The following is a 16730-nucleotide window of genomic DNA, read 5'->3' as shown; positions in this document are numbered from 1 at the left end:
TGCTATGAAGCCCAGGCTGGCCTGAGTCTTATCCTCCTGCCTCAGCTTTCCAATGATAAGCTTATAGTCAGGCATGGACCACCTTGCTCAGCTCCTGTCTGTGGTGGTATTGTGTTCCCCAAAATATTGTGTACCTTAATAAACTTATCTGGGGTCAGAGAACAGAAAAGCCACTAGTTAGGCAGTGATAGCACACGCCTTTAATCCTAGCATTCCAGAGGCAGAAATCCATCTGGGATCTCTGTGAGTTCAAGGCCACATTGGAAACAGCCAGGCATGGTGACTCACACCTTTAATCCCAGAAAGCGAGCCTTTTCCTAGGGAGTGATGGTAGAAAGCAGAAAGGTATATAAGGCGTGAGGACCAGAAACTAGAAGCTTTTGGCTGGTTAAGCTTTTAGGCTTTTAGCAGCAGTTCAGCTGAGATCCATTTGGATGAGGACTCAGAGGCATCCAGTCTGAGGAGACAAGACCAGCTGAGGATTCAGGCTTTTGAGCAGCAGTTCAGCTGAGAGCCATTGGGATGAGGACACAGAGGCCTCCAGTCTGAGGAGACAAGACCAGCTGAGGATCCAGCGAGGTGAGATAGCTGTGGCTTGTTCTGTCTCTCTGATTTTCCAGTGTTCACCCCAATAACTGGCCTCGGGTTTGATTTTATTAATAAGAACTTTTAAGATTCCTTCTACACCTGTCTTCTGCCTTCCCACATGCTTCCTTTAGAACTTTTCACAGGTCACATGACTGCAGCCCTTATCCAAGAAACTGGAACTTGAGACCTTCCTTTCTCAGCCTTCAAGTACTGGAATTACAGGTGTACACAGTAGGCCTGACTTGAGCTTTCTATAAAAGCTTCATGTGTATGCATATTTTGCATGCACCTATGTACATGTACCACATCCGTGCTTGGTGCCTACAGAGCCAGAAGAGGGCATTGGATCCCCTGGAACTGAAGTTACTTATAATTGTGAGCTGCTGTGTGGGTGCTTGGAACTGAAACCTGGTCTTCTGCAAGAGCAAAAAGTGTTCTTATTTAATGAGCCATCACCCCAGCCCCATATACAAGTTTTAAATGTATACATTTATTTATTGTCCTCCAGATTGAACCCGGAGTCTCACCCATGCTAGGCTTTGCCATTGAACTACATCTCATAAGGGGTTTATTTGGAAGAAAACATGATGAGACAGTCCCACAGTATTACAGACTGGTCAGCCACACCCCACCTCCCAGAGGAACCCTGAAGTCATGGTCACTGGAGCATGATTTTCTGTTGCTATTTTCTTCAGCATCTCAGCTCTCTGGGAGAGCGTTCTGTTGCTGATAAACCTCATATGAAGTCACACCTAAACTGAGTAAGCATGAGTGTGGTATCCAGCTAAACTGGAAATGAGGTGGATATATTGGTTTAGTGAATTCTGGGGCAGGAAAACAGTGGGGAAAAATTCCCTGCCTTCATGGAACTCATATTAAGGAAAAGAGAAATTATAAAGCCACAGTTTACAAATGTGGGACGTGGACAAATGCTTACTGAGCACCTACTGTGTGAAGCACTGAAGAAACGGCACTGAATGGAGCAGACCCAGTCCTTACATTCTCACGTTTATGTTCAGCCTGGCAGAGCAGACATTTGGGCCAGCCAGATGTCACACGAGCCCAGTGCCTTGAGTTTACTCCTGGGTACGCACAAAGGTGGAAGAGCACGGACTCCACAAACCGCTCCCCAATCTTCACACGCCATGCCATGGCCTTTGCCTCACCCCCAACAATAAATACAAACTTAGAAAACCAGACATTTCATGCATAAAGCACTGATTGAAGTTGTAGGAGTGCCTCAAAGGAGAAGACTTGGAGATCTGGAAAGGTGTTCTGAAGAAGTGACCGTAACTTCTGAAGAGTGAGTCCAGTGGATGAAGCAAGAGCCGGCAAGTCCCAAGCAGAAGAGGTGGCATTACAGAGTTTGAGACCACTGGGAAAAGACCACAGACTCAAATCAAATTGTAATTAGCTAGATTTATTAAAACTGCTAGGAAGGCAACAGCCTTAAAAGCCAAATTGAAGACATGCTACCCGGAAGGGGCTAAGGGAAGGGTTTTTAAAGGTGGAGACCACAATTACCTTGTTGCTGTGGAATTCGCAGCTGTTTAGGAAACTGCTTCACTCCCCTCAGCTGTGTGAGGAGCTGTCTCTCTTCCCCCTGTTCACAGCCATGAAGGAGGTACCTTACTCCCCTGTATACAGTGATAAGCGGGTTTACAGAAGCCAGAGCAAGCTGTTAATCATCACAGCAGTTACATCATTCTGGGAAGGGTGCAGATTGCTAGGAGCTCATCTTTCAGAAATTTAGGGCAGAGGCCTATATATAGATACGAAGGAGATACCTGGTATAGAACGGAGTTTCCTTAGTCATCACAATGGCACACAAAGGTCTTGAAGGATGTGGCAAGTTGAAGGAAGATCAAAAGGTCAGCAAAGTCTTAAGAAGCTATGGAAGTAAGTATCAGTAGCAGCACTAACAGAACTGGGCTTTGTGGGAAACCAAACCAAGACTTAGTTCTGAAGGGGAAGGAGGTTGGGAAGGAAGGCGTAAGTTCTAAGACAAAGGAGGGGATCCAGCACTCAGGATGCTGAGACAGGAGGATCATGAATTTGATGCCAGCCTGGGCTACATAGACCCTGTCTTTAAAAAAAAAAAAAGAAAAAGGAATTGGAGGGGTATCTCAGTAGTAGAGGATTGCTTAGCATGTAAAACCCCTAGTGTATACCACCAGTAAGTAATAGGATCAAAGAATACTGACCCTTATGGAGAATGAGATAGTGAGTGAGAAAGGATGGCTGCAAAGGTATAGCAGGCACCCTTTGCTCCTCTTTGCAAGATAACCAAGATGTATGTCATGTATATATTTGTATGCCTAAAATATGAATGTCCACAGCAGTGTTACCTTAATAGTCCTAAACAGGAAACAAATGTCTTCTAGGAGTGAATGGATAAATGATAGTGTAGTCACACAATGGAATACTCGATTCTCACTAACATAATGCCCCAAACACACGCATACAAAAGGTTATTATTCCATTTATATAAAGTCTAACAGGAAAAGCTGACCTGTGCTATTAGAATGGCAGCTCTTTTTTTCTTTTCCTTTTAGTCATCTAAAAAGAACTGGGTGAGTGTGGTGGTACGTGCCTGGAATCTCAACACTTGGTAGGTAGAGTCAGCAGGAGCAGGAGTTCAAGGCCAGCTATTGGAGAAATTATTTTGGCCACTCCACGTAGTTAAAAGGATATTTATTTAATGGCGTAACTCACAAATTAAGTAATGGGTAGGTCGCAGGGTCTGGGGAAGGTGTAATGCAGTCCAGCGGTGTTCTCCGGAGCTCTGCACCGTCAATCTGCACTGGTCAGCGTCCCGGCACCGAGAGAGCGCCCAGAGCGAGAGCTGGCCCATCCAGCTCTCGGGTCCCCAGGTGCCTCCCCTCACCCCGCCTCGTAGGCGTGACAGTTGCCAGAGTCTCAATGGGGGTTGGAACTTCCAGAACCAAGCTGGAATGGCTACCCACTACAGCCAGCCTCAGCTCTGTTTGAGAACAGCCTGGGATTTATGAAACTCTCAAAAACAAATAAGATACATATACCATAAAATTTTCCATTTGCATTCATGCTACTGTGTAATCATTCCCAATAACTAGTTCCAGAATTTTATTTTTAATACTTATTTTCATTTTGTGTGCTTGTCTCCATGTGGATCCACAGGGGTGTGTGTGTGTATACGTGTATACCAATGGGTGCAATGTCTGCGTAGGCCAGAAGATGGCATTGCATCCCCTGAAACTGGAGTTACAGGTGGTTGTGAGCTGTCATGTGGGTGCTAGGAATCAAACAGGGGTCCTCTGAAGAGCAGCCAGTGCTCTTAACTACTGAGACATTGCTCCAGCCCCACTTCCAGAACTTGAAGTAGTGTCGACTGGGGTCTCTGTCCTCAATGAGGAGGGATAATGACTGGGAGAAGCATCTGGTTATTGGTAATTGTTCCTTTAAACAAAATCTGGGTGTTTCTACTATGATGATGTATCCAGATACACTGACTCTACTTCTCTGTGTGAATGTTATACCTAAATAATTGTAGATGCATAGTTTTGCTAAGTGGTTGTCTCCCTTTAGAGGTTTGATTCTCAATCCTCTTTGTTTTACTAATTTGTATTTTTTAAGTTGGTCTTTATGAACACAAGTATTACTCTGGCAACAAAAATTTAAAATGTAAATCACTTTAAAGGAAATATATTAACTTTGATATTTTCAAAAGAAAATATTCCTTGTAATCCAGGGCACTAGAACTCTGCTTACTAACCCTGTTGTGTCGGGGTTGACATTTCTGTGTTTGTCCCAACCCTATATGGTTCTGTATCTCTCCTGTCACCTGAGGGAGGGTATAGTAGGTATGTGGGTACACATGAGGAAGGAGGCTGTCCCACTCTTCCCGGTCACTGGGTGGTTATCTCAGTGGACTCATCCTTGCCAAGTTAGAAGTAAACTTGAAGCCAAAACTGAAGTTTTGAGAAGATAACTTGAAGACCAAGGTATACAGGCTACCTGGACTGGCAAGAACAACCACAGGCTTTAGACGAGGTGTACGCCCCTCTCCCCCCCCCAGCCTGTCATGGTCTCTTTAATAACTGGAACTAAGTCTTTGATCATTGTCTCCTCAGCTCCAAACAATTCTGGGCTCACAGGACATACTCAATACATGTTGATCTAAATTGTTGGAGACAGATCTACCCTTGAGCCTTTCTTTCCCCAAGTGGTGTGACTGCACACTCTGCTTCTCTCTAGGCTTCACTTCTTGGTGTTCAGATCTCTTCCTGAAGAAATTATTACACATGCATAGACCCTGCACACGCCCTGCACCTGTGGCATAGATCTAAGCCCACTTCCACATACACTAATGCTTCCCCCACAACATCTTGCTGCTTCTCCTGTGCTGTGCTGCCTTTCCCCTTCAAACGCTTCCCCACCCTTTTCTTCCCACGCTGGGGACTGAATTGAAGGCCTTGCACACACTAGGTGAGCACTCTCACCAAGCTGCGTCACTATCCCTTGGACTCCCAAAATCCGAGCACTTGTTAGGTAAGTTGCTTCTGCCTGCACTTATAGACAGGAATTTCCCATACACACTAAATTATGTCTGTCATGCAGTAGCACTTTCCTGTTAAGCCTTCATCTTAAGCCAGGTCCTATGCTAGTTCATCCTCTAGTTGGAAAGGCAGTGGCTGCTGTAGAAGGATATTCTAAAGTCTAACAAGGTACCTAACTCAATCCATGGTCAGTCACAGCTTCCCCCAGGAACTGAAATTCCTGCAACCACTCAAGTATAAGTAGAAGGTAGTTGGGGGTGATGGGGTGATAAAAGAGCTGGAGGGAACTATATGTTTAAAAGGCTAAGGGCTGGGAGGGGTTAAATGTTCAAGGATCTTACAGACATTGCTAATAGCTGAGCGTGGAGCTGAGGACAATGTGCCCAGATGAGATTAGGAAAGCAGGCGTTGATGAAATGAAAGAAGCCTTGCTGTCTACTAAGTCTGTTTCAGACAGGAATCTTTTTGGTTGAAAGTGACCACTGATCCACTGAGAAAAAAGGGGTCCTTTATGGGCTCCGTAGCTAAAAGTTCAGGGCTTTCAAGATCAAAGATGCCATTGAGTTTTGACACCTCTCATCTCTGCTGTCCTTTGTGTTAGCTTCATTCTTTCTCTGTGAAATGGTCCCCTGATCTCCCCAGAACACAGAAGACAACTGGAGTGGAAGGGCCATTGATACTGGCTGCTTATCCATATGTCAGAACCTTCAAGGCTACCTTCTTTTCAGGAGGTCTAGACCTTTCTACCTTAGATTCCCCCCAAGGATGGCAGGATCTTGGCCTTATTGGAGCTTACGGGAGCAGAGAAAGGGACCGGTGAGAGTACTCTATTCCAAAACTCCAAAGCAATTTGCTTTTTAAAACTAGTCAGCTCCCTGTTCCCTGCCTCTTTGTTTCAGGTCCTAACACGCGTATTCTCTGCGCATCCTTAGCTTTCCTGAAGAGCAGAATCATTAGTTTGGGTAAGAATATAAGGGAGGACAGGAACCCCAGAAACGCCCCCAACTCACTCCGCGTCCTAAGAGAGCCCTGACCTACTTGTCTCCCTCCCACTCTTGCTCCTCCCCCGAGCCCTGCTCAAACCTCTCCAAGTCCTGCCCCAACTTCGGGGCATTTGAACTCGTCCATCGAGCAGTGGGTCGCTTTCTCCTCACGCATACCCTACCTAGGCAGGCCCAGCCGAAGAGCATCCCACCCAGGGACCACCTTTTTTTCCTTGGGATCCCGCGTTTCCGCCTCCGGGGCGGAGACTCCTCCCCTCTCAGTCCCAGTTGCGTTCCCTGGAAGAGCAGTCGGGACGGTGAGAAGCCGAGTCCTCCTAGCGTTCCAGGAGCCGTTCAGCCCTGGAGGCCGCGAGCTCCACCCGGAAGCAGGCGGCTGCGCTGCTTCAGCACCAGGGACAGCGCTCCGACCGCAGCCCTAGTGTCAGCCAGGCAGCGCGCTATGCTGGCGGCATGGCCCCGCGCTCCAGCTCTATGGCGCTGCTGCTCAGCTTCGGCCTTCTCTGGCTGTGTTCAGGTAAGAACTGGCGGGCCAGGCTCCCCTGCCTCAGCTAGTGGCTCAGGACGCCAAGTTCTGTCACCCCTGTCAGGACAAAGGCGAAACGAGGGCTTCTCTAGAGGTGCAGGAGCCTGCTGGGGGATGGGGAGAGACTCCAGGGTCGGCAGGGAGCGTCTGGGAGACCCAGGCGCAGGCGCAGGCTAGAGGCCGCGGGAGAGGTGGAAACCTGACCATTGCAGGGAAGAAGCAAGTGAGCACAAAGAGGAAGGAAGGAGAGGATCCTGGGATGACAAGAGGCTTCTTGATAGCATTTGACTTTTTATGACCCCGGTTAACGCCTTCCTCCCGGCTCCCCATTATATCCCATCCTCCTCATTGGGGTCCTGATTTGGGTCACCCTACAGGGAGGGATAAGGCGGGAAGGGGAGACCAGTGACTTCCCATCTCTTGTAGGACGGGACAGGAGACTTGGAAAAGAGAAAATGCCAGACTGAGGGCGAGGAAGGCGCTCTGTGGGGTGCTCAGATGGTGTGCTTGTGGAGAGTCACAGAAGGGGAGGCATGAGGAGAGGGGCCAGTATAAGGCAATACACAATAGAAAGAACTTTCCACACCTGCAGTGACAACACAGGGGGTGGGTGCCTGCACCCCTAGATCAGGCAGCCCCGCTCTTCTGCTCCAAACCATGGAGGCAGAGACCTCAAGCCTCAGAGGCTTGTCCATCTGAGACCTTTTGGGGAAAACAAGTCCCAGTTAACCTTTTCAGAGTGGGTGGTTAGTCTAGAGGTGTCTCTCTGGAGCTGTTTGGTCTCGTGGTATGGTCTCAGAGAGAGACTTACCTATGAAAGTCAACCTGGGGCGTCTGTGGTCCCAAGGCATAATTGAACATTTTGCAATATCCTTAAGCACAGGGTTGTAAGAGGCTATGACTTCCAGGATGAGCTAATTGACCTATCCCCCTACTCCCTGGATAGGTGGGCTTTTGCGAGCCCTTCTGTTTACCCACTTCCTGCCTTGCCTTGCCCAGGGGTTGTGGGTACCGACACAGAGGAGCGGCTAGTGGAGCATCTCCTGGACCCCTCCCGCTACAACAAGCTGATCCGTCCAGCCACCAATGGCTCCGAGCTGGTCACTGTGCAGCTCATGGTATCACTGGCCCAGCTTATCAGTGTGGTGAGTGTGGGTCTCAAACTCTTGGTCCAGCTACAGAAGTCACCCCAGCCAGAAAGGGTTAACATCTGAGTTTGCTTCTTAGGCGCTTCTGAGGTGGCGGTGGTGGTGGTGGGGATCTTAAGAGGGCGGTGGGAGGTCTGCGGACTGGGGGGGCCTTTTCAGCAGGTGCTCTGTTTCCCTGCAGCATGAGCGGGAGCAGATCATGACCACCAATGTCTGGCTGACCCAGGTCAGTGCTCTTTCCTACCCACATCCCCTCCCCCTTTCTCTCTTCATCTCCTTCAGAGAGGAGTCCTGAAGAGTTGGATTTGAATCCTTGACTGGGCCACTCACCAGCACTGTAATTAATTAATTTAGAATCTGCTCTCCCTGTGTAGCCCTGACTGACCTAGAACTCACTATGTGGATCAGGGTGGTCTTGAACTCACAGAGATGTCTGCCTGTCTCTGCCTCACTAGTACTGAAATTAAAGGTATTCACTACCATACCTGCTTGACTCTGTGACTTCAAATGTTAAACACTCCCAAGAGTCATTTTCACATCTGTAAAATGTAAAGTCTAATATCCTGGCTCAGGTGTGCAAATTAAACAAAGAAGCATCATCACATGACCCATGTCTGGGCAGAGAAGTCGCTGTGGAGAGAAGGCTGACTTTTTCAAGTTTTCCACGAGCTGTATGAGTTCTCTTGTCCCTTTCTTTGACTCTGGGCCCCTTTTGGGGCTGGAGGTCGGTATTGCTTTGCTCTCTCCCTTCCCAGGAGTGGGAAGATTATCGCCTCACTTGGAAGCCCGAGGACTTCGACAATATGAAGAAAGTCCGGCTCCCTTCCAAACACATCTGGCTCCCAGATGTGGTCCTATACAACAAGTAGGTGACCCTGGAGTGATAAGAAGGCTATGGAAGACCAGAGGTGTGCTTGGGAGAGGATGAAATCATGGGGTGGGGATGTAAGAGGCATGTGCTGTTGTGAGAAGGAGATGGCTTTTCCCTGGCAGGTTGTAGACAGGCATTATCCACACAGACAGACCCAACTAGTGGAATGCAGTGTGAGCCCATGGTGACTTGAACCTTGACCAGCCCCTTCCAGCCACTTAGACTGCCAGTATTTGGAACTGGGGTAGGGAGAGGGAAGATTGACAGTTGTCAAGTGTCTAACTTGATTCAAGAATGGGCACTTCTTGAAGCCTGGGTGGTGACAAAGAACGTATGGTCCTTATTTCAGCTAGATTCTGTTCTGTTCCCTTCAATGAGTCTTCTTACCTTTACGGCACAAAACTCCCTTAAGGATGGGACTGTGCCCATATCCCTTCATTGCTTGGGACTCCTTGCTCTGGCCTCTCTGGCTTCCCCCACCTCTGTCCTCATAAGGACTAGTCAGTTTACACAATGTGGGACAAGGAGCAGATGCATCCCACCCCCCATCCTTCTCTTCTACCTCCTGAATAGGACAGCTGTTCTTACCGCCAGCATATCTCCACCCCCAGTTCCATTCCTGCACACCATCTTTGTATGAGATGGTCATTCACAGCCTGGGTCCTCCTTGCTGGGTTGACGAGTGGGATGGAGACCCTCAAGCCAGGGCTGACTGCCCCATTCCTTGGCAGCGCTGACGGCATGTACGAGGTGTCCTTCTACTCCAATGCGGTGGTCTCCTATGATGGCAGCATCTTTTGGCTACCGCCTGCATCTACAAGAGTGCATGCAAGATTGAGGTGAAGCACTTCCCCTTTGACCAGCAGAACTGCACCATGAAGTTCCGCTCATGGACCTATGACCGCACGGAGATCGACCTGGTGCTCAAAAGCGACGTGGCCAGCCTGGACGACTTCACACCCAGTGGGGAGTGGGACATCATCGCGCTGCCCGGCCGGCGCAACGAGAACCCAGATGATTCCACCTACGTGGACATCACCTACGACTTCATCATTCGGCGCAAGCCGCTCTTCTACACCATCAACCTCATCATCCCCTGCGTGCTCATCACCTCGCTGGCCATCCTGGTCTTCTACCTGCCCTCGGACTGCGGGGAGAAGATGACACTGTGCATCTCTGTGCTGCTGGCGCTTACGGTGTTCCTGCTGCTCATCTCCAAGATCGTGCCTCCCACCTCCCTTGACGTACCGCTGGTGGGAAAGTACCTCATGTTCACCATGGTGCTGGTCACCTTCTCCATCGTCACCAGCGTGTGCGTGCTCAACGTGCACCACCGCTCGCCCACCACGCACACCATGGCTCCCTGGGTCAAAGTGGTCTTCCTGGAGAAGCTGCCCACCCTGCTCTTCCTGCAGCAGCCACGCCACCGCTGTGCGCGGCAGCGCCTGCGCCTGCGGAGGCGCCAGCGGGAGCGCGAGGGGGCAGGCGCGCTCTTCTTCCGTGAGGGCCCTGCCGCTGACCCATGCACCTGCTTCGTCAACCCTGCGTCAGGGCAGGGCTTGACTGGAGCTTTCAGGGCTGAGCCTGCGCCTGCAGCTGGTCCGGGGCGCTCGGGGGGGCCTTGCAGCTGTGGCCTCCGGGAGGCAGTGGACGGCGTCCGCTTCATCGCAGACCATATGCGAAGCGAGGATGACGACCAGAGTGTGAGTATGAAGTGTGAGCCAGGCATCCTAGGAGCCCTTGGGTGGAGTAGGGGGGTAGGTATTGCTTAGAGTCTCAAAGCAAGGGTCCAGGGGAGAAGGCATGAGTGAGGTGGACTCTCCAGGGCAGGCTAGCAGGTTGACTTGCCTACTTTGGAGTCTGTACCAGATGGATGACCTTGCGGTTCCTGCGAGGAATAGAACTCGGGGTGAAGATGCTCAGACATCTTCAGTGTGTGGGAGGTAGCCAGGAACCTTACGGCAGGGAGAAGTTTTTTTTGGGTTTGAGGGTGTCACCGAGATTTCCCTGTAGCCCACATGACCACATCCAAGTTGTTAATGTGTTGCTCTTAGTGCAAATGGAGATGTCCTTGTGGGCCACAGAGCAGGCAAAATTGAGGACAGTGACGACGACAATCAGGGAAAGGGACGTTTAGAGGTTCCATGGGGTTGATTCCAGTGGAGAGAGCAGAATTTAAAATCAATATCCCACTTCTACTGTCCTGGGCCCTGAAAAGAGTCTAATGAAATATTGATAGAGATGGTGTGGGTAGAGGCCCAGGCTCCCGAGAGTCACCTCACCTTCTTTCTGCACATCGGCTTCTGGTTGGTTTTTTCCCCCAGTCTTCCCAGAAGGAAATTCCTTGAGACTAATCCAGGAGTTGGGGAAGGTGCGATGGGTTAACATCCTGCCCCCCATTTTGGGTGCCATCTGGCCTTCCCTGAGATCAGTGTTCGGGTGCCTGGTTGGTTCTAGGCCAAGGCTCAGCTGTTACTATAGTGACCAGCAAGGTTTCCTCTGGGACTCTGCCATTCCTGCTGGGGAAGGAGAAAGGGCAGGCACTGTGGTTTTGGGTGGGATCTGGGTTCAGACATCTTTTCCTCTGGACAGCAGGAAAGCGTGAGACAGGGAGTACTTCATAAGCTCAGAGGAAGGCAGAGGGGCTGAGACTGGAGAGGAGGCCGCCGAGGCTGACTGGGAGACATTAGGGTGCAGGACTCAGCTGCTGCTGCATCACTGGCCTCCACCCCTTCTGCAGTCCATCATCTAGCCTACATTTCAAGCCAGGTGCCGAGGGTGCAGTGACCTACTTGGATGCCTCAGAGGGATCGAGTGCTTGATCTGCACCCCCACCCTGACCCCAACTTGCCCCTAGTCTCTCCATCTTGTAGTAAGTAGCATCACCATGGGCTAAGTGGTTCACACTGAAGCCTGGGGGATCCTTGACTCCTCTCCCCGCCCCCTCTCTCCCCATCATTGCAGTGATCAAAAGTCTTGTCCTCTGAGCACCACCACCTCCAAAATGATCCCCGCTCTACCCTAACACCATGGTCCTTGGGCTGCCTTCGACTTCAGCTCTTGTGTGGACCGGGGGAGACTATCCTGATTGCCTGCCTAGCTCAGCCTCCTACGCTGCAGTTAAGTAACCCAGGCTCCTCTGCTCCTGACACTGCCCCTTTGCCTGGGTCACTGGCTTTTCACTCAGTTGTCTCAAGCAAGCCAAGCTCTCTCCCGCCCCCAGCCTTTGCATCTGGGTTCCTCCATCTGGAACAACCTTTGTATTTGTTACTTTCTCATTGCTATGGCGAAATGCCAGACAGAAGCAGCTTCGGGGAAGCAAGGTTCACTTTGGCTTACAGGCTGAGGTTCCAGCCCAAGGCAGGGAAGGGAGGAGCATGGAGCACCTGGTCCCACTGCACCTGCCGCCGGGAAGCAGGGGGAGCTGAACGCTGATGCTCAATTCGTCTCTTTCTCTTTTGTTCTTTTTTTTTTTTCTGTCTGGGACCCTAACCTATGGAATAGTGAGTGCTGCCTGCCTCAATTAATCTAATCTAGAAAACTTCCCATAGACTTGCCTAGGTCTGTTTCCATGGCGATTTGAAATCTCATCAAGCTGACAATATGAAACCTTCTTTTTTCCCTAAAGACAAAAACCTATTAGTTATTAATTTTTGCTCTGAAGAGCAAACCTATCTATAATCTTCTATCGCAAGCACTTCAGTGTGTCTCTCCTTAAGAACAGGGATACTCTTGCATGACTCAGCTTCAGGACTGGTGCTGTGGCTCAGTGGTAGAGTTCACGGTTAACATGTGAGTTCCCACTGCAACCACCAACCGACAAGGTAACCATGAAGTGCCCGGGTTCCAAGATCGAATTCTGGAAACAGCGTCAACACCTTCACTGCTGTCAAGTGCACACCCAGGCTCTTCCAGTTGCCCTGGTAACCCCTTTCCTAGGATCCCGAGTTGCGTTTCGTTCCCAAGCCTCATTAGTGTCCTCCCTCAGATTTGCCTTTCACGGGATAAACAGTTTAGGGTCTCTGTTGGCTTGGCTGGACCATGTCAAGGTCAGTGTGACTTTGAAACAGGGCTTCCCTCGTGCCCATCAGATCTTGCTCTAAGTACCATCTCCTGGAAGAGGCGTTTCCAGGCCACACTCCGCTCCTGTCTTCCTTCTGTTTGTCCATCCTAGTCTATCATTCCCTCTCAGTAAATAATCTTTGCTGTATTGTCTCTGGCTCCCTGAGGAGACTGAAAACCACAGGACTGTTTATTTTACTTGGTTGCATCCCAGTGCTTGTGGGATGCTAGGTCTGTGGCAGGCCCAACTGTGACTTCAATGAGTGACTGGCTGCCGGCTACATGAAGGTGCACAGCTGCCTTCTCCCCATCTCGTGAGCTGGCTGGGCCCCAGAGGAACACATGCAGAGGCCAGACTCAGTCTAAAGAGAGGCTCCTCTTCCTGTGACCCTGTAGTTGATTCTCAAGCCCCATGGGCCATTATTAGCTTTCTGACTGATTTTTTTCCTACCTGGGCTCCATTCGCACCCTCTGGGCCTCTGTGCAGGAGGGATGCCGTTGGATGGGGTGCCCCAAGCTATCATGGAAGTAGAGCTTCAGGGGCAGCCGCGCCCAGTTACTGAGCTCTGTCCCAGATGCTATCAGGGTCCCTCTGAAGTAGGAGTTTGCAGTTTGGTGGAGGGCCAGACATCCGATGCACTATGGCATCGTCTCACCGCTATGATGGCAATATATAACCCAGTGCCAAGGAAACAAAAGGACGGGGAAGCCTTCATAAAGATTATACCTGATTAGGGCTTTGAAATATGTGTAGGAGTTTGCCAGGTTTTTTGTTTTGTTTGTTTTTTTAAAGGAAGTGAGAGAACGAAGACATATTGGAGTTTTTACTAAGTCTGGATTTTGGAGTGTGGGAGGCAATAGGAAATAGGTTCCCGTTTGTTCCGGGTAGGTTCTGATGGGCCCTGGGGCAGTGGGGGCACTAGAGGCTTTACAGCAGGCAAGACCAGGACTGTGAAAGGTTGTACTGGGTTTGCTGAGGGAGAGGGGTGGGGTGCTTGTGTGGTGGGGACTTTTCTATCCCATCCCACATCAGGAGACGATTGATATCTGGGCCACTTACATTTCCTCCATCCAGGTGAGGGAGGACTGGAAATACGTTGCCATGGTGATCGACCGCCTGTTCCTCTGGATCTTTGTCTTTGTCTGTGTCTTCGGCACCATTGGCATGTTCCTGCAGCCTCTCTTCCAGAACTACACTGCCACGACCTTCCTCCACCCTGACCACTCGGCTCCCAGCTCCAAGTGAGGCCTCGTCTGCAGCAGTTCCTCACCCTGTGACCCCCGGGGTTCAGTGGCACTGGGTGGAAGATGATCTGCCCCCGCTCCGCTCCACTGAAGCCCTGCTTCACACCTCCATTCACACATAGCCCTCCAGCCTGGAGGCTGGACCAGCTGCCTCCTGTTCAAGCCGTTCTCCTCCTCCTCCTGAGCTAATTCAGGCAGTAGTGTTAATGGTGGGAGCCAAGGCTGGTAAGTAGAGGCCAGAGGTCTCAGAGCCATCCGCCTTGGGAAGGGTGCTGGAGAAGGGGCCAAGGAAGGGACGGTTTTCTATAGCTTCCAATCAGGGAGGAGAGGAGGTGGGAGGAGGCGGCTCAGATCCTCCCGCCAGGCTGACAGGGACGCCTGAGACAGGTGCAGAGGAGTGTGGCCAGTAGTTGGCACCCACCCACTGAAGCGGGCAGCGCTGATCTGGGAGGACTCGCAGGTTTGGGGGCTCTTCCCGAGAGCTTCAGCTGGCTCCACAGTCCCCCGAGGAGCTTCGACTGAGTCCCACAGCCTGTGCTTTGGAGGGCTCCAGGGCCCAGCTCCAGGTTCCCTCCTGCCAGGGCAGACTTCTCTGCACTCCCAGATTTCCCTCTCCTTCTCTCATTTGGAAAGGTAAGGTGTTAGGGGAACCTCTGAAGGTCACGAGCTAGGTGAGAGTTCTAGGCTCATGGTCTCAGAAGAACTCCTACAGTGCCAGGTTCCAGTGGGAGCCATGTTACAGATCCGGAAGAGGCCTGGAAGGCGAGCGAGCCCCTTCCTCCTTGCTCCAAGGCCACAGGCTGCTTGAAGGACCTAAGTGAGAGACATGGGAACTGTGCCTCAGTGTACATCCCACTTGTAGGATGGACTCGGGCATCTCTGCGTGGTGGCAAGAGGTACCTCCTTTTACTAGAACAAGAAATTGCCTGTATTAGGCCTCTCCCCTCCACCCCCAAACTTCCAGCCCCAGAGAAAGCACCCCAACATCATAAACAGCACCCAGAGTCCTAAGTAGCACCTGGAAAGGTGTTGGCCCTCTGGGGGGCAGCACAGTGCAGGCATTCCAGCCTCTTCGAGACCCCGCCAGCTGCTGCTCTGACCACCCTTGACTTTCTACCTCCTGTAACTGGCTGTTGTCCCAATCAGTCACCAGCCAAGGCTGGAAAGGTCAATGAGCAGCTTGTCGGAGTCCTGGCCAAGTCCTATTGAACATATCAGGCAGACAGTGCCCACCTTAGAACCTGCTCTCAGCATTTGAACCGTGAGGACAGAAACTGGCAGAACTGTGATGGGCGGGGAGGACCCGTGGGTGGAGGATCCTGGGGCGATGCTGCCCCCCCCCCATTTTGGGTGCAGCTTTTTGAGGAAGACTACAGTGAGGGAGGGATGGTAGGAGGCTATTATGTGCCAGGGCAGTGTGACCCTAAAGGATACTGGGAGGCTTTGGGGAAACTTGGCCCTGTCACTTCGGGTCTTCCGTCTCTGCCCTTGGTGAAGTTGGGAGGCTCCTTGCCTCCTCCATGGAGCTGACTCTGGAGGTCCCTGGGACAGGGTGGCATGGGAGTGGCCGTGAAGAAAGGAGTTGGGGATTCCCATCAGTGACCAAGCTCCAGCAAGCTGGCATCCACCTTTGCCTGGAAGATGGCCCACAGGCTCCCTGCTGCTGTGGAGACCTACAAGTCTGGAGCAGCTGGTGCCAAGAAGTGCGGAAGGCCGAAAGCAAACAGGACACAGAACCCTCCAGAAGGCTTTTTTTTTGGGGGGGGGGGACTTCCCTTTTTTTGAAGGGAAGGACTTCCTTGTAAGGAACAAGGACAATGGGGGACGGGCCACTGTGCCTATCCTCTGGGACTCTGCCTCTGACAGTCCTGAGGGACGCAAGCTCCTGAGAGACCAGGAGCAGCAGCAGAGCATGTCTTCAGAGGGCCTGGTAGCTGCTCCCTGCCTGTCACCATGGCCTTTGATGACCATGACCTCCTAGGGAGGAAAAGCAAAGGCCTCTGGAGTCTTCTCCGAATTGCTCTCCAAGCAGAGGGTCATAATTCTCGTCACCCTCTGCTCCCAGGCAGAAGTGGCTGTGGAGCCCCACTTATACTGGCCAGCTTCCCACTCCCCAAACCCAACTGGACAGAACAAGCATCACTTTGTAATACTTATCCCATCATGTCTGAGAAGTCTGTCAGTGTGCTGGTCACGTGCTTCCCAAAGGACTACAACTTTGGGAACGGGAGGACACCTCATCTTCATGCCATCCTTGGCACGCCCGTCTCCACTCCTGGAATATTTGCAGTGGTCCACATCCCTCTCCCTAAACTTACCCCCCACCCCCACCCCCTGTAGCTGGACTCATTCCTCTTAAAATTGTTTCCAAATATGTCTGTTACTTGGTCCTGTTTTGGGGGGAGGGAGCTAACCCTTCCGGACAAGATTGGCAGATACGGAAGGGGAGAGTGCAGGGGAACCCCCACTCAAGGGAGGGCAAGGCATTTATTTCATGCGCTAAGAAGCCCAGGTTTCAGCTGGCAGACTCCTACAGCTCAGGCTTGAGCCACGCCCAAGCCCTGGGACCAGAGTGAAACTGGGGGTGAGCCTCTCCAGGCCTTCACCTCAGGCTTTAAGAAAACCATCTCTTCAAATTTGCGAGCCAGGGATCCACTCATGCATGACAAGCAGCACACTCTACCCCAGCAACCCTTCCAGCCCACAAAGCTGGTTACGTCCTCCGAGACAGGGATGCTCCATTTCCTCGCA

The 16730-nt window shown here is 51.3% G+C and overlaps 1 protein-coding gene across 1 annotated transcript; it reads left to right on the top strand.

Moving 5' to 3' along the window:
• The first annotated feature begins 4644 nt into the window (after window positions 1-4644).
• Window positions 4645-16357, top strand: Chrnb2 (cholinergic receptor nicotinic beta 2 subunit). The gene is given in 7 exon segments (XM_028890903.2): window positions 4645-6644; window positions 7653-7798; window positions 7983-8027; window positions 8557-8666; window positions 9404-9480; window positions 9483-10375; window positions 13810-16357. Coding segments are annotated over 7 exon segments (1506 nt in total). The 5' UTR covers window positions 4645-6580; the 3' UTR covers window positions 13981-16357.
• Window positions 16358-16730: the final 373 nt, after the last annotated feature.

Source organism: Peromyscus leucopus, chromosome 6, assembly GCF_004664715.2.
Source record: "Peromyscus leucopus breed LL Stock chromosome 6, UCI_PerLeu_2.1, whole genome shotgun sequence".
Classification (NCBI taxonomy): Eukaryota; Metazoa; Chordata; class Mammalia; order Rodentia; family Cricetidae; genus Peromyscus; species Peromyscus leucopus.
Note: the sequence above shows the minus strand (reverse complement) of the source record. Positions and strands in the feature narration are given on the sequence as shown.